Source organism: Dromaius novaehollandiae, chromosome 10 (genome assembly GCF_036370855.1).
Source record: "Dromaius novaehollandiae isolate bDroNov1 chromosome 10, bDroNov1.hap1, whole genome shotgun sequence".
Classification (NCBI taxonomy): Eukaryota; Metazoa; Chordata; class Aves; order Casuariiformes; family Dromaiidae; genus Dromaius; species Dromaius novaehollandiae.
In genome coordinates this window covers 25,016,466-25,040,963 of record NC_088107.1, presented here as the reverse complement: position 1 = coordinate 25,040,963, position 24,498 = coordinate 25,016,466, and the positions used below count along the sequence as shown (strand labels likewise).

General features: G+C 44.3%; 1 protein-coding gene across 2 annotated transcripts in view; it reads left to right on the top strand.

The window, feature by feature from the left end:
• CSNK1G1 (casein kinase 1 gamma 1) overlaps positions 1-24,498 on the top strand; it is a 121,177-nt gene that overhangs the window by 55,392 nt on the left and 41,287 nt on the right. For both annotated transcript variants that reach the window (XM_064517674.1, XM_064517675.1), the window contains exons 4-5: positions 781-821; positions 6,081-6,150. In XM_064517674.1, the coding sequence (XP_064373744.1) occupies positions 781-821; positions 6,081-6,150 (111 nt within the window). The remainder of the gene's footprint in view (positions 1-780; positions 822-6,080; positions 6,151-24,498) is intronic.

Here is a 24,498-nt window from a genome sequence, read left to right as displayed (position 1 = left end):
CTTTAGTCTGCAATAGCATGGGTACTCCTGCATGCTACAAGCCACGGTGCTTGCTGGGAGAAAGGGGGAGTGGAGTACTGCTGTGCTGCGTGTTTGGGGGTCCCAAGAATGGATTTTGTTCTTCTATTTATGTAGTGTATTTGTTAACATCCTGGGAACGGCTGTGAAGTTCATTGGTACTGTATTGCAGCCAGCAGTTGTTGGCCTTATTAGATTGAGGATTGACTGATCAGCTGAGAAGGCCTTTCATGTACACTGTTCATGGAGGAAAAAATAAAGCTCTGTGTTGATACAAAGGTTATTTTCATATGTCTACCTGCAATAGTCCCTTTGATATGTTACACGGTTAAGCTAGTGAAATTCTCTATAGATTGTCAGATATAACTGTCCAGTGTCCAGCAGAATCAAGACACTTCTGAAAAGAAATACTAGTCTGACTCTTCATTTCTTGTTCCCCAAACTTTTCTGGCATATCATGGATAATAAAACACTGAGTGTCTGGGAAACCTTCTCAAATACTTGTACTGAGCGTAAGTGCTGTGTAAGGTATCCATGGGTACCTTATGCTGAATGGAAAATAGTGTTTGCCTAGCCTGGTGAACTGCTCCAGCTTATTATTTTGAGACTTGCACTTGGTTAGAGGCATGAACTTCAGTGTCTAATTCAGAGAAGATGGACAGCTCGTTGCCTTCAGTGATGATCAGTGAAGCTCTTCAGCGTTGTCTCTCAAATTGGAAGTGCTGAATGCAGAACTAAAAGATATTTCTTTTTCCTTCACAGGCAAAAATCTCTACACCAATGAATATGTAGCGATCAAACTGGTAAGTAGAAGCTTCATGTGCTCTTAAATGACTTGGCAGAGTTCCTAGTGTTAAGTACAAAAAGCAGCTTTCTCTCACTTTGTGCTTAAGGCTGCTCTCACCTCAGCTAGAATAACTTATTGAAGCGCAGAATAAATTCTTGAATACTCTAAAAACAACACACTCACCATTCTTCGTGCATAAATGGTCCTTAGCTGTCTTACACCTCTATGTGCCTTGTCCCTTTTCCAAGACGGCGTGCTAGGTCCCAGTGAACAGCACTGATTGCAGGTTTGCCACAGCTTCCAAGTCCCTGGGGTCGAGTATTTCTGTTCAGGACTCCATCCATTCTCCAGACCCTTAACCGTTCTCTAGGTGGACTGTTGGCAAGGCGTTTGGTTAGGAGCACGGCACTGTGCAGCTTGCTGCTCCATGTTTTCTGAGTTGAGAGGCAGGAAATAGGGGCGTTTCTGCAGTTAGAAGGTGCTTTCGGGGAACAGCACAACTTACTCTGGTATAATGCTGAGAAGCTGCGGATGCAACAACCAAAACAAGAGGCAACCCAGCAAAGGACAGTCTTTATCTAGCTGATTTGGATATCTAAGGATAGAGGAGAAAATTATCCTGAAGATGTTGTAGCCCTTTTATCCTGTGTTAGGAGATGGTGACAATGAATCAGACTGGCTGAACAGTGTTACAGGAGTGGCATAAAAACTCTGGCCCTTCCAGTAGCAGACACCAGAAATTGTGCAAGCAGTTGAGTGCACAGCTGTCTTCCCATCCTGTCATACAAGCCTCCAGTACCCAGTTATCAGTTTATTTTCTACTCTGCAGGCGATGTAGCTCTCCCCAAGCACGTGATGGCTACTTTCGTATTTCTGCAGTGCAGCAAATGGATCAGATAAAACTGGTTTTTTGATGGTTGCTTCCGGGTATGAAGGCACAGTGGTCAACAGTGCTGTTTGAAGTTTGAGTCGAAGGGATGGGGAAACTGTTTAATCCTGAGCTCTACCAGCCTTAGAAAACCGTAGCCCAGTAGTTTGTTTTTATGCCTTAACTTTTCTATCCGTTAATTAAGACTTTCATTAGTCTGTTGGGGTTTTGAAATTTGAAGTGTTTGACTGAAAATACCCAGTGCTCTTTACTCATCAGTATGCTCTTTTATCCCAGCTCCAAAAGCTAGAATTTTAAATAAAAGTTGTTGCACTAATTTGGTACTAGCCGCAAACATGCCTGTTTTTCCATCTAATGCTGTCTGGCAAAATGACAGGAATCATTCAGATTAGAGAAGATCAAGATGGACTTGGCGTATTTAATTCTGATTCATGTTGAAGTGCCACAGATCTTCCATATCTAACGTTCTCCTTATGCGATGCGTAGTAGATGAAAAATAATTAGTACTTTGCAGGAGGGATTCATTTTGAAGCCTCCCACTGGCAAATGTCAGAAGATCTTCCCTAAAAATTAAATGCCTGCAGTGGAGTTTATACCCTTGCTGGGCTATGGATCTGCATCAGAAAGGAGGAGTGATGCTTGTCAAGTAGCTTGCTCTTGGGGCAGATTTGACAACAGAAAACGTGCTGTATGCATACTACTAGGTGTTTTACTGAGCCAATAACACTCCTAATTTGCTTTGGCTTTCACAGATAATCCCACGGAATTATAGCATTGGAAGGAGTAAGGAAGTAATAGTGCACCAAAAAGGCAGATCTGTTTGTTCAGTGAGTTCTTGTTTCTCAACACAATGCTGTCCCAGCACCTCCCGGTAACCTGAACCCTTTCGATAGCTGCACAGCTCGAGCTGAATGGCGTTAGCTTTATTGTCACCTGAATCTTACCTGTTCTTTTTTCTTCATAGCGTTCTTTAGTTTTTCAAAATACTGAGTGACTGTATGCTAGAGCAGTTACACTTCAACACACTCCAATTTTGTTTGCACTATTATGATTCATACTTTAAAATCTCTGATCCTTTGGATGTGAAGGACTGGAGTTGCTGCTCCGTGGCCATCCATGTAGCTTTTCCGTTTGCACACCTGCTCCGTTGCAGTGGATTTTTGAGAAGGTTAGCGAGGGAGTACTAGCAAAGATTTTGTCTCCTAATCTTAGACCGTATTCCCTGGGAGACCATATTCTGCCTTTTCAGCTGCAAGCACTTATTCCTTTTATGTGGGTCCTTAACTGTGATCATGGGGGAAGCAAACACTTCTTATGCAGGAGTGTAAGACCCACTGTATTTTCCTCTGGGTTAAAGAATGGCATGCTGCCAAGTGCCAAGGATTGCCCACTTCTCTGCATAGAAATACTGTGCAGGAAATTACTCTTCATCAAAACTGTGCAGCAAACTTGAGAGGACAAAGTGTTTCCTTCAAGAGCTAAAACCTCTGTTCTTTGAGGCAGCCCTTCAGCTCCGGATAGGAGGAGGATGCAATTAATGAACTAATTTGCTGAGTGCTTATTTCCTATATGCCATTTTGAGGCTTGAGCAAAAAAATTGTGATCCAGCTTCTCAAATGTTGTTATTAAATTAGTGTTTACACAGACTGGTTAAATCAAATAATCTAGTCTCTTTGCGGGGGAAAAAAAAAAGCCAGGAAAACTTGAGACCAAGAACACTTGTAAATAGTCCTGCCTTTCTCCTTGGGGGAGACCTCATTAAATCTTGTTTTTAGCTTTCATTATAACAACTCACTACGTTTCGAAAGACTTGTTTTACCCTTTGAATCATCTACAGGTTAGCAGTAAAGTAGCTGCATTCAATGTACCTGAAGGCAACACTTGCCATTTTATCTGCATCGTTAGACCGAGTCAAAACTCTGCACCAAATCCTCTGAACTGTTTGAGATCATCTTCTGCAACTGCAACCCTGCTGTCTCAGCTATTTGCCTCCCGTCATTACGTTAAAGCTGAATGTAGGGAAAATGAGAGAATTAAGACTTCTGCGATAGATGCCAAAGAGTTGCTCAGAAAAGGCTGCAAAATTCACTGCTAATCTCTCTTGGTTTGTCTTTGGGGATGAGGGATTTCTGCAGTTGTGTTGCATCTTGCTCTGGCAGTGCAAAGTACTGGCTGGCCTCTGCCTTGTGTAGCTTGTAGCTCCTCTTCCTCCTTTCTGCTGAGGATTATTTGGTTAAGGGCATCTGCTTCCTGAGGGAATCTGTCTTCTGAAACACAGTGGTCATATTTACCACCTTAATCTTCTGAGGGTTTTTAATGCTGCATTGCATATAGTAAGGATTTTTTCCCTGTATGAAATCAAGCTGTAATCTGAGCGCGGGAGCTGCATTACCAAGCTGTACCACGCACCTCCTGCGTGCCCTCTCGGAAGGATGATGATCCCAGTGTCCGTTGGTTTGAGCTGTAGTTTTTGTCCATTAGGCAGTAGTAATTCAGTTATTTTTGATACAAAGGCAACATCTGCCAGCATCCCTAAGCCCTTTGCTTACAGGACAGCCATCTGTTCTGGTATCATCTTCCCGGATGCTGCCACAACTCTGGCACGCGTCCAGAGCTCAAGCTCATTTCTCCAGCACCTCCTGGTGCAGAAGGAGACCTGCTTGGGCATGGCTTACTGTCCCCTACTTTCTCACAAGCAACTTCATGTCCTGGTACAGTAATCCTCCTACCAGCTTGAAGTCACTGAATAGACTTGAGTTCCTGTTGCTCTAAATCCCTTTCCGGGGGAGGCATCTGAAGACTCTTGCTCAAACCAGCATTGACATCTATATTAATTTAAATGTGCGACTTGGTTAGCAAACTGGATATTGCGTTGCTTTTTATTTATCCTCAGTACAGTTGGAGTGCTTTTCACCACTTGTTTTCTAAAGGATTAGCCATGTTTGACTTCAAACCTTTTAAGCATCAGAAAGCTCAGAAGCAACCAGAGTGTGGTGGGTGGGTTTTTTTTCTTTTCCTCCATTTTCCAGCAAGGAAAATGACTCGAGCTGGTGATGAACAGTTTGACTGGAAGTTGTATTGCCTGAATTCCTGTACATTATCTTTTTTCTGACTTAAAAGGAAGTCTTTTATGCAGAATTCATGCCAACTGCGGACATTAGTCTTGCAATATGGACAAAGGCAGATGGATCAGCAACAGCCTTGGTGTGGACAGAACTGTTATTCCAGCATGCTGGAGATGGCAGCTCAAACTCTTGCCTGTGTTGCACCTCCTTTGGATGCTCTTGCTGTCACTTATTGGAGCAGATGTGGAACACCAAGTGATTTTTGCTAATCTCAGGTGGCTTCTTTAGAGGCAAACTTCTAGTGGATGGAGACTTAGCTTCCAAATAGAAGGCTCTTTAGCACGTTTTTGAAATTCGGACACTGATTGGGTTAACTTTGTTGCCACGATATGAGTCTTTTAATGAAGTTTTGAGCATGGGGCACTTCTTTTCTGAAATGCAAGAAAAATAGGTAATATCCAGGGACAAATTTGAGGCGAGTATTAACTTCCATTAAAAGATGTAAGGGCAATAGCTGAATCAGCATTACTGTCTTCCCAAGTGCACGGTGTTATTGAAAACATAATTACTCAAGTCTCTTAATCCTCTCCATGTTAACTGTGTACTTTCAGAAGCTTTGTAATCTTGCGTGTTAATGCCATTATAGACTGCAGGCATTAAGTTTTGTTGCAGATGACTGACAATCGGGAAATGTTGTGGGTGCACGATAGACATAGCTCATCCGTTTTTATTCTATCTATAAAAATAGAGTAGTCTTATGTGCTTTGAAATGTTTGACTGACACCTGTTACTGAAAGGGAAGGCTTGTCAAATATCTAGCTGCTTTGTAGTGCTTACTGCAAACAAAACTATATATTTTTGCAACCGTGGCCTGACTTAAAAACAATGATGTTTGACTCAACATCTTTTGAAAATACATGCTAGTGACCACCAAAAATACTCTGGGCAAGAAAAGGCCACAAACTGTGAATGTGTGACTTAATCTTTTGCGGCCTTGGCTTTCCTCCTGCAAACGTACTGTTGTGGTTCAAGGATCAGGAGCTTTGCTGAACAATGCTTGAATTTCCCTTTCAAGAGCGAGCGTTGTTTTTGAACGAGGAAGTTATTTCTCCTCTGGCACATGCCAGAAAAGCTCCTCCAGAGTACATAGAGCAATTTTTTTTTTTTGCTTTTTGTCCTCTACTTATTGAAATATCATCTAATGGTCGGTTCTGTGGCTGGACTCTTCATCTAGACTGGCTCATCTTGAAACTTCAAACATTGTGTGATCATAAAACTTCAAGTAAACTGATTTTAACCAACTTTTTTTTTTCTGCTTTAGGAACCAATAAAATCACGTGCACCGCAGCTTCATTTAGAGTACAGATTTTATAAACAACTTGGAAGTGCAGGTAAGTAAACCTACCTTCAGTTTATAGAAAGTATGTGATTTTATTAAAGCAAATGATGCTGTCATGCTTGTTGTGTAATTTTGACTTGAGCTTACTGATTTGGGCAAATTCTTGTAGTCCCATAGGAGCTTTTGGAAGAGATTTCGTCAGCATAACACCTTAATGGTATTGAAAGTTATGCGGACCTGGGAACTCTCTTCAGTAAACTGGTTATTGTGTTGGTGAGGATTGAATGACATGTGAAATACCTACATAAATGTGCTCTTAAAACACGGGAACCTTTAATGGACTGAAAGCTATTTGTGTATAGCATGACAGACTTCAAAAAGGTGATTTGAAGCCTTAAAACACAGGAACTTGTGTAAGAAGCATAGGGCCTTTGTAATGAAATACTAAAATGCCAAGTTTTCACTGCTATTTGCTAAGCCATAAGCTTGTCTAAAAGCTAATCTATGCAGTATCCTCCGTGTGACAGTAGTCCATAGGAAATGAGGGAAGAATATAACAGGATAAGCCTATGGTGATTACTTGGTTTTTGCCCTGGTGAGTTCTCTGATTTCTCTAATGTAGGGCTTGAGTTTGTGCTTGTGTCTGGATTTTTCTTCCATGAATTTATGGTTGTTTTTTAAACCTATATAGACTGTTAGCATGTGCCCTGTGACAGTGACTTCCACAGCCCTGACTAGACACTGCATGAAGCAGCATCTCAGAAGTGAAGATCTTTCCTCCGCTCCTTCTGTGCCTTGATAATATTTTGACCTTGTTTTTTGGCAAGTTTCCTACTTTACTGTAATTTTTCTTTTACACTTTTCCTGAATTTTTTGTTTATTTGTTTTTTTCCTTGAGTGGATCCAACTTCCACTTGCAGAGGCTGTGCTCTCATATTTTTCATTCTGCTCAAATTAGTATTTTGGCAATATTTGGCGGTATATCTGCTCTGAGCTCATAATTTGTGGTACTCATACAGTCATCCCGCATTTTTACTTTTCGCTCGTTCCCATCAATTTCTCTAGCCATTTGCCTTAATTTCACGCAGCATATCCCCTGGAGACTGGATGCTATTGCACAGTTTTTGACTTTTTTGCTCCTTATAGGATGTAAAACATGGAATGTGGGATCTCCAAGTAAGTTGTCATGACTGTAAACAAGGGACTTTTTTTCACAGTTTTTGGTTTGTTTTTTTGTGAAGCAGGTCTTGTGGTATATCGCAGAAGTCAGTCAAGGGTTCTTGTCTCTATGGGTGCCTCAGCCAGTTGCTGCAAGGAGCAGTCGCTTACGGAGTTTAAAGTATGAAGCGCGTGCCTTAACTTGTAGTGTGATACTAACCCAGTTGTGGGGTAACTGATGTTTTTCACTATTGCATTTGCTGCCCTTGTTGCCTCTCTGATCGCCCTCAGCGTGTGAGTCCTGCTGTTCTTGTTGGGTGGCTGCTGGTCAGCCCTGATGTGATATTTTTCCCATTTAGCTTTGCTGCTGCAGTCCTGTGCTATGCTGGCACAAGTCACATGCATATATGACTGGATCCTAAGCTTTCTTTAACGCATAGCAGCATTAGGCCACTGAAATAAGGTGCTCTTTTCTACGTGCTTTCCATTCTGGGGTTAGCATCCTGCTGATTATCCACTGCCCACACGATTTCTTACAGGTTAATGTCTTCATTTAATTCCAGTTGCCTGTGTTTGAGACTTGTAGCATTCCTACTGAAGCCTTTGTAATAAATAAAAGGGATGCAAGTTCACAGAGTGAATGAGATGCTTGAATTCTGCTCTTCATTCCCTATTTGAGTTTTGCTGATGCCTGCTGTCTCTGGGATACCCTAGAGAATGTGTCATCCCAGTCAGCTTTTTCTACACCCGTTGGCTCTCTACCACTCTTTAAAGATGTTATTGAGGAATTTTTAAACTGATTGAGTATTAGAAGCTTGGCTTCATTTTGGTTTAGATTAAATATTTTCCTTTATGGGTTTTCTGCTGTTCCTAATGAATTTTAATTCCTCTTCCTACAACACTTATTTGCGCACACGTTGCATTTCTGCCCTATTAGAACTTGTGCATGGCAATGGAAGTGTTTTTGAATGTGCTGCCGTCGGACATGAAGGTCTTGCCTTCAGCATCTCTCATTCTGTTCGAGATTGACTGTCATCTCTAGCTCTTTGCCAGTATTTGTCAAGAGGCTGTTGGAGGCTTTATGAAGGACATGACTTTCATCTCTAAACCTATATGGTCCTACTGGCATCGCAAACCCAGCTCTGAAAATCTGTTTATTTCCATTAGAAGCTCTCGAGCTACAGTTTTGCTAAGAAGCCTGGAAAGAGGCCAGAAGCTAGGGTGGAGAATGGGAGCCGTATCTCTTGTCTCTCTGCGAAACTTGGAAGCTTAACAAAATAAATTTTGGTGGAGTCAGACTGCCAGGGCCAGGGAGTCTCAGCGTGCCGTGCAGACATTAAGTTGAGAACTGGGGAAAGGCTGGCTGGCTGCAAGAACAGATCGGGGCTAAATATCCTCCCACTCCAGAGAAATAGTTGAGACCGTTCTCAGCTGTGTGGTTAATGCCAGGCTGCCCTTACATTTTAATGGTCTTCACTTTGAAAACTTCAACTGTTGAAACAGACTGCCTCTAATTTCCCATAAGCAGGTCTGGTTACTTTAAATTATCGTAGACTCACCAAGCTAAGAGTGAATGTGTCCAGAGCCATGGTGTGCATGACTCAGTTACAAACAGCAGTAGTGTTGCATGTCACATACTGTGCAATAAATCAGCCAATTAATCTTGCCAGCTAATGTGGCTGACTGTGAATCTCCCACTGCTAACCTAAAAAGTAATATAGTAGTCCTCTAGTTAGTGCAACTGCTTCCTTCAGCTGACTGTATAACCAGATGGTCTCGGTGAGCTGTATCTCTATGAGAAGTCAAAATTGTCATCAGCTGCTTTTACGTGCAGCGTTTGTAAATATATATATATTAGTGAGAAGAATGTTGATGGTGATTTTTCTTTCCCCTGGATGTTCAGAGTAAACATTTTAAAAGTATATTAATTGTATTTAATCAGAGGAACATGCTGTTTGGAAGGGACCGGCTTTCTGTGAATCAAAGGGGAACCTTCTTGTAGGATGTCGTTGTCAGTGTGTGAAGTTGGGGCAAACATGCTCATGCAGTCAAGCCTGGAAGGAAGTGTTTTGTGGCAGTCAGCCTTTCCAAGGAACAGTAAATGTTAAGACTACTGAAAAGCTGGATCGTGATTTGTTAGATACGGACAAAATAGAAGCACAACCTCAATATACTGCCTAACTCCGGATCTTACTGAAAGCCATTTGTGTTTATTGCTTATTGTGGGAGTCCATGTAATCTTGCTAAGAAGGCATGGAGTCCTTGACAACACTGGTAGCAGATATGATACTTTTGGGGAGAGCTTTACAACTAGCTTTATAATGCTGACTGGAGTCTGATACTGCTGTATCTCTTTCCTTATACTGCGTGTAATACCTGTTTTGGGGTGTTTGCCTACATTTTAGAAGAATTCTGGACTTGAATATCTGAAGGATGTGTATTGGTTACTTGCTTCCCTTGTTGCCATAGTCAAAAACTAGTGGAATTGGTCTGTTTTCAAGCTATTTGGTCTAGTTTTGCCTTTTCCTTGATGTAGTTGAGTAGCATTGCATACAGCCCAGTAATTGAGGGCTCTGTCAAAAGTCGATTCCTGGGATGAACTTCCGTTTTAGATGTTTCCACATCGTGGAAACGGCAGCTATCGCACAACTGTGCTGTTTCTTCCCTCTGCAGCTACACTAGCTTCCAGTGCCAGATGCTCTGTTGGCACCTATGTTTAAAGATTTTTCTGACAAGGCACTGAATTTGCATCTGTTACTTCCCATTGGCACCAGCCTCTTTATCTGCCATTAGACTCAGCCAAAGATCACTGGTCAGCCTGGATTAGCTTAGTAGAAGGTTGGATTTGTTTTTCTCGTGGACCTTAAGACATATTTCACACTAGATTAAGATACACCAGAGTAGTGAGAATTTTGATAAAGGGAACTGAACTGTATGAATGTAACTCTTATTAAAACACAATTTAATAGCTCTTTAATGAGCAAACCAAGATAGTCTTGGTTAAGGATCAACCAGCTGATGGACATTCCTGATGCAGTTCTGCAGGAATAGGTGCCAGCTTTGACGTTTCAATGCTCCCTATAGTGGGAGAAAGTAACAGTTCTCCAAAAACTTTCCACTTTGCCCCCTCAAGTGGAGGGTCGTTTGCTTATCTGCCATTATAGAAGTTAAGTTTTTGAAAGCAAAACCAAAAAACTCCTTGCCTGAATTGCCAGCTCACGTGCTCCACCCTGCCTCTAGATCTTCTTTCCTGTGTTGGGAGAGAAGATGCAGCAGGAGCGCGGGGAGTGCTCGGGTGCATAGGTGAGACACAGTGATGCCAGCTTGCGGGAACATCTGTGGACCACCCAATGGACTGCTTGGCAAGGCACTTTCACGGCATGGTTCGCTCACGGGGATGCAAAGGTGGCTGTTGCTTAACAGCTGCTTGTAAGGAGCCTCTCTTTCTCCTCTCGGCCCTGTTCTCTGGCACAGTGCTTGGATTTATATGGTTCCTATTAGAAATAAAGATGTTGTGATTATTCCTTTAACTTCTTTATTCCCCCCCAAAAAGAGGCAGAGGCTCTCTGTGCAGTGACCATCTGTCAGTTTCTTCTGTCTCACTGTGGAATTAAATATTTAATAGCCTAAAATAGTGTATGACTGTTTTACCTGCATGTAGGCAGTGAAACAAAAAACAAACCATAGGCGTGGAGTCAAAGTCCTGATGGCTGATCCATATGGTCCCTTAGGAAAGGGCTAGAATTCCTTTTAAGTAGTCCAGAATATGATCTGTTCGTCAACCATGATAACTGGACTAGTTTCAACAAGCTCTGTGTCGACTAGTTGTGTTTCCCTGTCGTCAATCCTGTAAGAAGTTTGTGTCCTACATTAAACTGCTTCATGATTGCCCTTTGTTGTAAAGTCCATGTGAACACGCACAAGTGTGTCTGACAGCCAGGATTCAGTCTGGGCCAGTTGCTGGATCTAGCTTTATCGGTGGTGGCAAGGGCTACGTACGCCAGTCCCAAATTCTTTCTTGCTGGATGGTGGTTGCCTGGGGATGAATGTGCAGTAGCACAGCTATCCACGTATGCCCAAATGTGATGGGTATTCCCCAAAATTGGGTTCTTGCTCTATAAACCGCTCTTTTCAAGGCTATTCCAGGTGTTCCCCTCCTCTCCCAGGCTGATTCCTCGGCTGGTGAGCTTCGCCTTGCTCTGAGGCTTCGTGCAGCTAATTAAATCTGCTGCTTCCATACTCCGAGGATAAGATAAGCTCTGCCGCCAGCTCGACAGGATCCTGTTGTATCTCCTGTGGCTGCCAGAAGCAGTTCAAGTCTCCAGTGTGTTTGTAGTGTTGGACCAGGCACTTGAGCATGTAACTCAGGTACCCCTTGAAGTTCATGGAGCAAAGGCCTGCTTTTTCGGCCTTCCCAAAAGCTTTTGAATGCTTATGCCACATGGCCCGCAGGAGGACAAGTGGAGGAGCGCTCTCTCCACCACAGGTTGACGTTGGAGCGTCTGCCCATGAGCGTCAGGGTGGGGAAGCCAGTGCTGGCAGAGTAAAATGGAGTTACTTGGCCATGGTTAGAGAAACGGACACAGCTTCTAGCTCCTGAGATGGTTCTGAGGCTCGGGCAGCTACCAAAGGACGAAGCTTTTGCTTTGTGCAGGCCATCCCCAGCTCACCCAGTGACATCGCAGGCCTCTCCTGCTTGGTTTGGAAGGAGTAAAGCAGGTTAGCTTCTGGATCACTCTGGAGGCTTGCTAGGCTTGTTGGGCCACCTTTAGCAACCTGGGTCACGCAGGTGGCATGCAGTGGTCACAGCAGTTGTGCTGGCAGTTTCTTGTGGACCTTTTTTGCTTATTGTTTCTGGTTCTAGGAACTTAAGCAGGATTTTTTTCTTTTCTTTGGCTGATTCCAGATTTCCACCTTTCCTTCAGGTTCCAAAATCTTTATTGGAAGCTCGTCTTGGGTCAGCAAATAGTGCCCATATTCCCCCGTCTCTGCCTTTCACTTTTCAGCAGCTGTCTTTGGCTCGAGCTGCTCTTTCCTGTTTGTAATGCAGGCACATAGGAGCGCGTGGCCAAGCTTTTATCTATGCCTGTCCCATCATCCGGCTTTTGGCTGCAGTCTGCTGATGCACCACAGCAGCAGCTGCGTTCACCTCCTGCGGCTCCTACAAGTCCTTTGCAAACGGTGGTCTTTCCAAGCAGACAGTTCGAGTTGCAGGTGGAGCTACTGGACTCTCCTGTTTATCAACTATCGTGATTTGGGGTGGTGGAGGAGTGCACGCAGTGCTGTTCAAGCCTGTAGTGTGGCAGGTGGATCCAACTGCTCTGAGCTCTGGGAGAAAACGCTTCAAATGTGTTACAATTTGTGATGCCTTTTGAATTTGAGAGTGTTTGCTAAATTTCCTGCTGTAGGTAAGTTACTGAAGCTGATGAGCCAATACAGTGAACATGGAGAAGTCACAGGACACCTTTTAAACACCAGCCATTACTTTAGATGTAATTGAAGATCAAATGGGGTTGGGAACCTCTGTATTCTTACTCAGTGCCATAAAGACGTATGAAATCCATTAAGTGTTTGACATAATTTTCTCGAAGGGAACTTGAGGACACCGTTTGTAAACACTTCTAGAAAGCTCCTGCATTGTGCAGAGTAGACGTAGCTGCTGAAGCTGTTGGCACATCGGGGTCAGGGAGCTGGGCAGCCCCTTCCTCCTGGACGCTGCAGCAGGGCTGCAGCCATAAAGCTGATGCTTCTCCCAGTGCAACTGCTCTCGGATCCAACGGATTTCACGTATCTGCCAGTCCCCCAGCTGAAATGGAGACCAAATGTTGAGACCTTAAGACAACTGTTGTTTTTAAAAGCTTTTTTCCCCCCCTCTTGGTGTTGACTGGAAAAATAAATAGTACCTTTTACTAAAGCCTTGCTTTGCTGAGAAGTTGAGGCAAACACGTGGTTTGCTGCGTGGTGATGTATATTTACAACACTTCAACTCTCTTGTTCCCCAAAGTTATGTATGTTTTTTTCCCCAAAGCCTTTTGTTGAGGTCAGGGAGCCCACTGCTACAGGACGGTTATCGTCTATAGTATATAGACTCTTCGTCCAGGTCCTCTCCCGAAGGAGATGATCATGGCTGAAAAACACTTCCACACAACCGAGAAACTGCTTTTTAATGTTGTGCTTCTACACAAATAAATAATTCACTGTGGTCCTAGGAAGTATTGCCTTTCCAGTAGTGACCAGTAGATGTACAGGAATGACATCGTCCTTACCATATTTCAAAGCATCTGTCATCTCTCCCCTGTAATTGCTAGTGTCATGCATAGTGCCGTCAGTGTACGCTCTGCATTTTGGAGGTAAAAGGGAGCACTGCTTATTTTTGGGTTTCTTTTGGCTGTGCTGAAATGATGATCAGATTCCCACATAGTGACAGCTTCTGCCTATGCACATATTGTGGAAAAAATGGTACACTCTTTTTTTTTTTTTTTTTTTTTTTTTTTTTTTTTTTTTTTTTTTTTTTTTTTTTTTTTTTTTTTTTTTTTTTTTGTTCAGTAGTAGCTTATTTTTAAAATCAGCTGGCGGATGAGTCATGCCTTCCCCCCGCCGCTCCCTCGCAATCCCACCTTGGCACATGTGATTCATAGCAGCCCAGTGTCACCGTAGCTTTAGGCGACAGCGCAGCTGAAGCCCGTGGCCTCGCTGCGCTGTCATTGATGCTGAAGCTGGTGCTCTTCTCCACGATGGGTAGATAATATTGGCAATTGGACGTCAAGTTTAATTAGCTGCTATGGTGCCATGTTGGAAACTGCAGCCTTAATAACTAGGAGAGGAGCCTGATATGCTGAAGAATCCCGGGAAAGCGAGAACATCTCCAGCCCACGCAGTACGTTAGTCATAGCACACAAGCCAAGCAGCGTATACTGAGTCAGGGAGGGATATGTCGTTACATATATAATATCTAAGGATTCTGTAGTTCTGTTTTAATTTTTGCTCTGTAAACAAGTTCACCTCTAATGAAGTATCGAGTCTGTGTGTTTACTTTTGGACCTCTCTCTGTTGCCCAACTTGCTGGAGTGAAGCAGTCTGTTTACTTGTCAGGGATTAGGACCAAGAAAAATGAAGGTGGTATAAATAACTGAGCCTTTTACATAGTCTAGTCAATATTTGCATGGATATTTTTTCAATGTAGCTGTCTGCTATTCCATACCGTGTATTAAGTTGGCTTTTCAGGATTGCCTATGTTTAGCGCACTTATTCTGTGTTGAGATCTTGCTTTTATCTGGGACCACCTGCACGCTGTATGTGCCAAGTATCCCTTATAGAAGAATTCCTTCCATGCCGGTTGCACAACACTGTCACTCAGTAGCAATTAGTTAGGGGTCGTTTTAGTAAGACTTGTTATATGTGGCTGTAAACAAGTTGCCGTGATGGAGCATGCTGCCGAACAGCAGCTCTTTGGTGGGGAACTCCCTTTGTGCAACACTTTTCCCCAAGGGAGCTGAAGTAACTTGAGGCCGCTTAAGCGAGGGTTAATGCAAGAGGTCTACACCCCTGTTTAATTAAGCAGCACGAACGTATACATTAGCCGTTGTTGTGGCTGTTTTAATCTTCAGAAATCCCATTTGCGTTTGCCACCACCTTTGAACTGATGGGAGCACTTCCATGGCTGGGTGGCGATCAGGGAACCGAGCCGGCGAAAGATCCCCCAAGAGAAAGGTGCTGCTTTGGGGCCCAAGAGGGTGCTGGGGGTATCGCCTCTGCGCAATGAAGTGGATTTGTGCTGGCTTGAAGTGATACGCACCCGTGGCCTGAAGCTAAGTCATGTCCTGCTTCACTGTATGGAAAAGTTTGTTCGTATCTGTCATGTTTCAAAGCTCCAGATGTGTGCTGCAGCCTCTTTCTTTTAAGTATTTCGAATTATTGAAGAAAATCAGTGTTGACTTGCTGTGAGTGTTTAATTGGTAGCTTATTTCTGAGCACGATAGTGATGCACAGCTGACTTCTGTTTGCACTGAAAGCAACTTGCTCCTTTGGGTCACATCTGTGTATTTAAGAGTTCCCTACTTCAACTACCTGGGACAGACCCCAGCGCTTCTGTTAAGCTTTTGGGTTAGTTTTATAATGGCGAGGAAAAACTCTTCTACTATGTTCGTTCTCAAATCTTGCAAGCTGTTGCCAGGAAACTTGCCATAGGAGATAGGTTTGAGAAATGTCATCAACAAATAACAAGGTGCATTCAGCTGAAAATTGCTTTTATTTATGTATTTATGTAAATCAACGTGAAGTGCAACACACACAGATCCCCAGCAGAGTTAGCTGCACCCTGGAGCAGTGGGTGGTGATGCAACAGCTCCAAGCTTTTGTATTTGCTCTTTATAAAGTTAGGGTAGTCCAAGGAAATTTGAACTTGAGGGAGCTCTGACTTCAGAGCATTTGAATTGCAAAATAAAATTTAGTGGAGTACTGTAACATGCCCAGTTAAAAGCCTGCCTGCTTTCAATGTTGGCTTGCTGTCGATCCCTGAGGAATAATATTTTGCTATCTAAAAATACTTGGTTTCGAATGTGGCAGTTCCCTTGTTAAGGGCTTACTGAACATGCACAGTTCAGCATCTCTTGACATCAGGAGTTTTGACTTCCTCTGGCTAAATTTAGGCTTTGTCAATTGGAAGCCATCTCAGATGCTTTTAAAGCAAGGCCATTAATATTTGAATATGAGATTAGGGCAGTTTCCTTTTTATATTTTGAAAAGTCCTCATGCATATCTTGCTCTTCCAGCATTCATTGCAGTAGTCGCAAATCAAAATCCAGCTACCCTGTGCAGCTCATGGAGGGCTGGCGGAGGGCAAAGGCAGCATGCTGGGAAGCTGAAAAATCCCTTTCCTGCAGATGGTTTCCTTGAAGTGTGACATGCCCCATGACAGCGGTCGTAAATCAGTAGCTGTCAGACTCATCCAAGTTGTCCCAGATACCTCAGTGCCTTCTCCTGGTAGACGGCAATATCTAATAAGAGCAGGTAGCGAGATGCCACTTGCCCAACTGCTGTAACGATACAGCTGAACGTGGACAGGTGGGACAGGACACTTACTTCTGGGCTGCTTTTGGTGCTTTCTGACAAACCCTGAGCTGAAATTTCTCAGGCTTGTTAGCAGCCCATGTCGTGTGGACTTTGCGTGTCTGAGCCATTTGAGTGAAGGAATGGAAATACCAGGTGCTTCATGCATAGGTAAGCCCTAGAATTCAGGTTCGGTACGTCTGTATCGAACAGATAGACACGATTAGGGTGAGGGTAATTAAAACCGCAATGAGGACGCAATAACCAGTTAGCACTGCTGTTCCGTTTACCCCCTTTCTTAGCCTTTCTAGGAAAACAGTTTTCCAAGATGTTGGAATTCTGTACTTTTGAACTAGCTGAGGTTTATAATTAAAAAGTGAATGCGTTTTCTTTAGAGCCCAAGTATCTGGTGTTGCGTACTACATCAATTGAAGCAAAGCTGCTTCTCTTTCGAAGGGCGATTTGTGTGCTTGATCTAGTGGGACCCTTTCGTACGTTTGTGCTGCCTAAGCACCAGGAGCATCCTGCGTATGCTGGAGACTTGAAGGTGCTCTCCATTGGGGCAACTAGAAGCGGGGGCAGGTTTGCTCACGTCAAGAAGGAAAATGTTTCTGCTGTGCCAGGGAGGTTTTGCAAGAGTGAGACTCTGGTACATAGGGCTGTCTGCCTCTCAGGCTGGCTATTCAGTAGGTTTGAGTTAGTGTTTTGTAGGTACCTCCTGCTCAGAAACGCCCCCCTCATATCTCTAAAAGAGGAGCCGTTGACTCTGCCCCTGAATCTGTAAGGGACCAAGTTGTGCTAGAAGCGTTTCACGGCAAGGTCTGCCCTGAGTGGAGACTTGCGGCTTGGTACAAGCTTTCTCTCTGCAAGTGGCATAGTCTTTCCCTCAAAACTCTGCTCCTACCTGCTCATGCTCAGCTGTCTTACTAAGGTAAACCAAAAAGATGAAATCTGGAGCTAGTGTATCATTTTGTGCAGCTAACTTCCCTTCTGCGTGACGTTCTTCTGTTGGGAATGGGAGGGGAAGAGAGGTTTTCCATGACTTAAAGGACTGTGTGGATAACACTTTTCTACTGATCAGACAACCCATTTTTTTCCCCGCTCAAAAACGGCAGCAGTTCGTGTAGCGGGACTGATGAATGCCAACCTTTTGATTTGTTGCGGATAGCTTACCCTGTGTTTGGCTCTTCGCATTCCTCCCTTACCGGCTTGATACTTCCGCAGTAACAAACGTTGATCTCGTGGCTTTTCAATCAGTCATTCTGTTTGGCCCTGTGCTGATGATAAAGCAGCTTTGACGGCAGCGCTGGCACAAGGTATTCCTGCTACCGAGCTGCCACCGAGGAGGGCCAGCTCCCTGCCAGTCCTCTCGCTCCCGAGCGCTCAAAGCAGGGACTGCGTACCTGACACCTCGTCTGCTTTATCCGGTTAAACTGGACCAGCTGATTAGTCATGCGAGAATCGAATGTCGTTGGATCGACAACGAACGTTGCCCGTGCATGCAAACTTTGCCTTATGCCGTTGCACCACCGTGGCTAGCACAACTGCTGGTCGCCGCACAGTGATACGGGTTGGAGCTGAGCTGTAATTTAAGCTGTCAAATTCCTTCTGCATTATTGTCGCAAGAGGCAGCAGCAGCTTCACCCTGTTTTGCAGTTGGTCGGCACACGATAAGCTTAAAGTATTACTTAACTTGCACTGCAGACTTGCAGCACGTGGCTGGGGAAGAAGCGGGGAGTCGGTAAGAGCTCTGCCTCCAGCAGAGGAGGAGATGGAGATGAGCCTATTAAGAGCAGTGGCCACCTGGGATTCGGTGCAATCAAATCAAAGTGTTCCTCTGGACAGCAGAGGAGCGATTCAGCAGAAGTCTTTTATTATTGCCGCTTTCTTAGCATCCCTCATCCTCCCTGGGTTGACTGTCCTCTTCCTTGCCAGTGCCTCTGAAGTTAAGTGTGTGTGGTTGAGTGCTCTCTTGCAACCCCGCAGCTCTGCTCTGAAGTTTTCTTAAGCATCCTGTAGATCATATCTATAAAGTAACTAATATGCACGGTACTTGTTCTCAAAAAAAAAAAAAAAAAAAAAAAAAAAAAAGCAATCATGGAGCACATCCTTAGTTGCTTTAAAACTCCCTTGTAACCTGGCTAAAATGAAGAAGCCAGAACCTGCTACTTATTTCCCTTTCAGTAGGTAGAACTGATCCAGTGCAAGAATTGTACAGCCAAGGAAAGCTGAGTGGGAAGTAATTTCTCTGCGGTATTAACAGACCCAGGTTAGTCCTCATGGCTGTGATCTTGCATGATCTTGATTTGCACGGACCTGTAGAAGCCACCAGCGTGGTGGCCTGCAGCATAGCAGGAGACGGGAGGCCGTGTGTTTCTTGCTCTATCCAGCGTGCAGGAGCTGCGATCCTGGTTGCGGAGGCTGCCTGTAGTATACCTGGCCGGTTTGCCAACGTGGGGCCGATGCACCGAGTGACAAACACCTCGAACACCCCAAAGCACACCTTGGAGGTAGAATTGTTGCAGCATGCGACTGTAGTTGCTAAAAGGGCATTTAAGCCGCTGCTTGTTCGACAGGCTTGGGCCCGTGATGATAGTGAGTCGGTCGTGTTCAAGATGCGACGAAAAGGCTGTGTTCATTTTCAGTGCCGTTGCACAGCCACTTGTTGCTTCGTATCTCTTTAGTGAGACTTTGGAGGTACCTCCAACCGTCAAATATTCGTGGTCTGTAAAGCAAGCTATCCCTGCTGTGGGGGAGCCGGCCTGGAAAGGTGGCTCCCTGGCTGTATTTTAATTACATAAGAGCTTTTTGTGCAAATCCCATCGCCTTCAGCAGGCTACTGTAGCCCCCGAGTTAACCTGCAGGCGGTTCAAAACCTGCAGCACCTCAGCTGTTCGTGCCTCCCAGCCAGAACGCCATCTCCGCTGCGTGCACAAAGAAGCCGAAAAAGCAAAGCAGACTGGAGCTTGAGGGTGGAGGAATAATTACATAAAGTTAAGCCTTCTGATGTTTTCTTCCACTCATGTCCCCATTTCCCGAGTACGTGGGAAAAGATAGATAATTAACTTTAAACTGAAGCTTTTTGGGGGTGGTTTAAAATAACTATTCTAAAATTATGTAATGTTTTGATCTTCCTATTAAGCTGTTGTCTTATATGCCAGCTGCCACCATCACTGGATCATGCAAAGGGTGCATCAGCATAAAATCCAACAGTCATTTGGAGACTTCAGGGAAATTTTCCCTTGATGCTGGAGGTAAAATAGGGATTTCAGTCTCCAGACCTCTCCTGTAGCTTGCCAAGAAGGCAGGTTACTGTTGTATTTTTGGTTTTTTTCCTCTTAGGAAATGAAGCAACAATTTCACTTGACTGCAGTTTACTTGCTACAGCTAAAAAAATTGGCTGCGAATGGGTGCTTCTGGGTAAATCTTCTGCACAACAGATTTGCAAGTCTTCCTGCAGCTAGTCTTTCTAACTAGTGCTAATTCTTCTCCCTATCTTTTGGCCAGATAAAGTGCTGGTGTACTTTAGTCATCTAACACCGTGCTGATAGCATTTGTCTAAGCAGAGCTAACGCTTACTGTAAATTGTATCTGTTTGAAGTAATCGTGTGAGCAGTTTGTTTTAGCCAGGTCATCAACACAACTAGCTTTGAATTGCTGGGATACTTGGAAAGGTGAGCGCTTGCAGCTCTATACGATAGCCAGAGATTGAGCAAAAAGCTTGCTTTTTGTTGTTTTGTTGTTGTTTTTTAATGTTTGGCTGAACCTGATTTTTATTTTATAAATAAAAATGTGAACCTCCTCTTGGTACCCTCTATAAAACTGCTTCTTTCTTTGTGTGCATGGAGTTATTTAATGGTGTCTAACCATGGTGTCAGGAGACCAGCTTGTACAACTCAAAGAAAATGAAATGCCACCCCATCTGAACAACACAATACTTGGGAAAACTGTTTTTCTGTAACCGAAGTCAAATCAAATAGTTTGGATCTTTACCAGCAGCAAGAACAAATATGTTCTTCCTTCTGTCCTTCCCCTGTCTGTTTTTCTTCTGTTCCTTTTCCCATACCTTTTTGGTAGATTCAGATACTAACAAGCTACTCAAAACACAGCAGGCTTTCAACGTAGCCTGTATTTCCCGAGAAGGTGCACAAAATATGCCGGGTTTCTGAAGCGGAGCTGGAGTCTTTTGAAAGCCTTCATGCAAGCCACGTTTTTCTCGCGAGCATCTAGGAGGTGAGAGTGGTGCTGCCTGCCGGGGCACCCAGCCCTGCCTCGCTGCAGCCCTGCTCGCCTGCTGCGGTCCTGCAGAACGTCCCGCTGCAGCGACTCACGCTGGGCCCTAACGCTAGAGCGTTTTGCATCTGCTCGAAAGGAGATGATTCATCGCCCTGCCAAAGCAGCGTTGTAAAAAGCAGGCAAGCTTCGCGTGTGGCAGCAGCTGAAGCAAAGGGAATGTGAGGATATACGGGGGGAGCAGCAGTAAAAGGAGCTTATAACGACGCGGTAAAAAGGGCTGCTGAGCCGCTGTCTGGAATAGGACGAGCAGCCGGAGTACTGGGTTGGGGAGGAGATGTCTGCGATAAACGGGTATAGGAGCACCAAGAGCCGGTCGAGGTTTGGGGAGGTGACTTATCTGGTGGATCCAGAGGCAGCCCTCGCTGCTGCTTTCCTTGCTGGCTTTGAGGGAGGGCAGGGGAGAAAGAGGAGCAGCTGGGAGCTGGGTTTCGTTAAGTGATGCTCTGCTGAGTGCCATTTTCCCTGAGGAGCTAAAGGCAGCAGGCGGTGGGGGCGGCCAGCTGCCTCCCAGGCACCATTGCTGACTGCAGGAGGAGAGGGGCAGAAGCTACCTGGCCTTCGGACGGGTCTGGTTGTTCTTCACCCCAGCCGGAGGATGTTTTCTCGAGTGGGAAAGATCTAAGGGTAAATTGGGAGCTCTCAACCAGAGTATTGCAGCACAATTGCAGCGGAGTGCAAGGAAAGTATCCAGGAGCTTTATAGTAATAAGGCAGGCTGCAGACACTCACGATTGCCAAGCCGGTTGGTCAGCTCTGAGATGTCCATCGGAGCAGTAGGAAGGGAGCTGCAGCAGAACCAGTCGCCCTCTGATTGCAGTCACCACTGAGCCATAACTGTGCTCTGTGCTCTACTCAGCCCCGCTTCTCTACCATGACTTTTTGTGTTGGCTTGGCTTTCTATTTTGGGGTTATTTCACTCATCTGATGCCAGTTCAAATTTTGCAAAGTGTCACAGTGGTTAACAAGATTGTGATAGGTCCTGTCCCCTCCTGTCCCCTTCCCCTCTCCAGCATGGCTCCAACTGAGTCAGTGCCAGAGTCACAAATCGCATTTTCTACTGGTTTTGCTTTGCCATCCAGCTGCTACATGTTTTCCTAAAGCAAACAAGATGGGACTTCTGAGAAAATACTCTAGATCATCTACAATCTCTTGCCTGCCCCAAACTCCTCCAGTTAAAGTTGTAGCTAAAGGGAGTGAAGGATATTGTTAAAATGAAAATCTTAATTAAAACGCTTACAAGGGCATGTGTTAACTTTCCTGAACAGATGAAGAGCTCTTGGTTGGGCTTGTAGTAAGTGCCCAGTGACAACTGTCATGCCAAGCACTTAGTCAGCTATTCCAAAGAGTAACACCGGCCGCCTCCTTGAGCTGAAGATGCTCCTCACGTGACGGATCCCACTGGTGGCAGCTTTGCAGGTGACAGGATCATCCTCGTCCTTAGGCTTTTTGTCTAAATTCTTTTGCATTCCCCTCACCTGTTAATGAGAGCTTTCACTAGCAAACCCTCCTACTCCTCCAGCCTGGCTCTTGAAGAAGCACCGAGCAGTGACATGTCCCGACAGTGCCCCAGGAGCGGCAGCACTAATAACCTGTTAAAACTTGGTGACCTTCCTCCAAAGAAGCAGTGTTAAGTGACCAACGGTGCAACAGCCAGCAGCTTTAGGAGATGAATTAAAGTTTGTCTGTAAGAGAAGTCGTCGGGCTACGTCCTGTATTGTGGGAGACTCTTACAGCACATGCTCATCTTGGGCTAAATCTAGGCTTCCCCACGTCATGAACCCCACTAGGCTTTGTATACTGCAACCCCTTAAGCTGAAACTAAACGTGATAGGGCTGAATGTAAAATACCCTATTTTTAAAACAGTACATTGACTTCCTTTTTCTTGACTCCCAGGACTTGAGTCCCTTTCCATCCTTACAGTTAATTATTCTCTGCTGCATTAAAAGGGGGCCTGTTCTTGGTTCGGTTACAGATTTACTTTTAATCATTTGAACTTGAAGAATGAGCTACAAAGAACATGCAGCCAGTTTTTCTGAATAACCATACCGGGAGAAGGTGGTTTGGGGGGACCTAGTGAAAAACTAGAAGGGAATTACAGTTTGTGAGGAGCCTTTAATGTCGCTCGCTCATTATTGAAATCAAGGTTAAATATTGCTTTTATTTGATAACCATGCCTTTATGTGGCTGGCTCATTGGTTTGAGCCTTGTAGTCTTATTCTCAGGCCTTGAAAGTTGTATGGGAGAGGGAGGGTGGTTTTCAGCTCCATCCCCAAGATCCATCTCCTGCGATCGCGGGAGTCCTCCAGCCTGTGCAAACGAATTGGAAAGAGTGTACAGCTGCGGCGGGGAGCCCTGTTCAGCTACAGTGGGCATGAAATCAGTGCAACTTCACTGAGTGTCCTGCTGCCAGCTCTTAGGGTTTTCCAAAATTTTTATCAGTGTTGTCATGGCCAAACTACCTGCTGCTGCCTTTGGGGAGTGAGCATGTTCTGCTTAATGTGATCCTACCGTTGGTACACTGCTATGAAGACACTCAAATACACAAAAAAGGACCAGCTGTGAGCACTGATTTTTTTTTTTTTTCATTATTATTTTTCCCCCTAAAGCTTTGTTTTGGTCCTGAAACCAAAGCAGTCCTAGTGAAGGGCTATAATGAAAAGCTTTTGCAGTCTTATTTCAAAATAAGCCAGCTCAGAAACCTGTTAGTCAAATATTGAGAAGATCTTTAGGAAAACTTCATTCAAAGTAATAAAGCTTTCTTCTTTTTTCTCCCCTCGTGCTATTTTTATAGTAGACTCTTCATAGACTGGAAGGTCAGAATGAGCCTTGGTGATTTCAGCCTGCAGAACATGGCTCATAAATGTAACCCATTAACGAATATATTGGCATAGATTTAAACCTGGTATCTCAGGGCGTGTTTTAAGAGGTTAAAAGATGAGATCTTGGCCCAGTTGATGTCAATAGCAAAGCTTCTGTTTCAGCTAGGATTTTGTTCTGATTTGAAAATTAAGAGAAGGGTAGATCCTCATTAGTGTAATCAGCTTAAATGGGTTGACTACTCTAAAGCAATTTGTTTAATTTGTTTGAAACATGTTTAATTTTAGCTATAAATATTCAGCACTTACGCGGTTGCTATTTATGCTGTTTATCATGTAATTTTGTGTTCTGTGACTCGTAAAAATAAACCTTTCTGCTCTAAATGAAGATTTTGTGACAATCTGCATGCTATTCATCAGTGTTGCTTTAAAATCTTGCAGAATTTTTTTGTGCACTAGTGCTGCAGGGGGGCTGTGGTGTCTTCTTGCGATGCATTTTTATGAAGAATACTTCTCACCGCCCTTGGAGACCGTGTTCCTGCATCAAGCATCAGCCATTTGCTTGATGTTGCATTGCTTCCCCTTCCCTTCATCTTTGGGTATCTGATTTGGGATTTCTTGGAAGTGTCTCCCCCTGCAGTGAGCTGAGTTCTCAGCTTTGAAGCCTGCATCAAGAGACGTTATGAAATCTGAGTAAAACAAGCTGTATTTGTTCTTCTTGAAATTGAAGATGTCAGCTCCTCTTTATTTGGCAATACCACACCTAAGGGCAGGGTAAACCAGTGTCCCGTGGGAGCAAAAATTGGTGATGCAGAAGCTAATAGTATTGTTCGGTTTCCTACAAAACGTGACGGTCTCCTGTAGATTTGATGCATGGAGATTCAGCGTTTGTGCCTCCGCTGCTGTAGGTGTCACGTATAGCTTCCTGTCCTTGCCACCTCATCTCTTCTTGGGTGTATTTTGGGCTGCTCAGTGTTGCACCAGGTTTATTCATAGTCTCTGACAGCATCAGCACATACTCACTGCTACAGCAGATGGTTTCCGCTTTCAGCGCCTTCCATTGTGGGGCGAATGCCACAAAA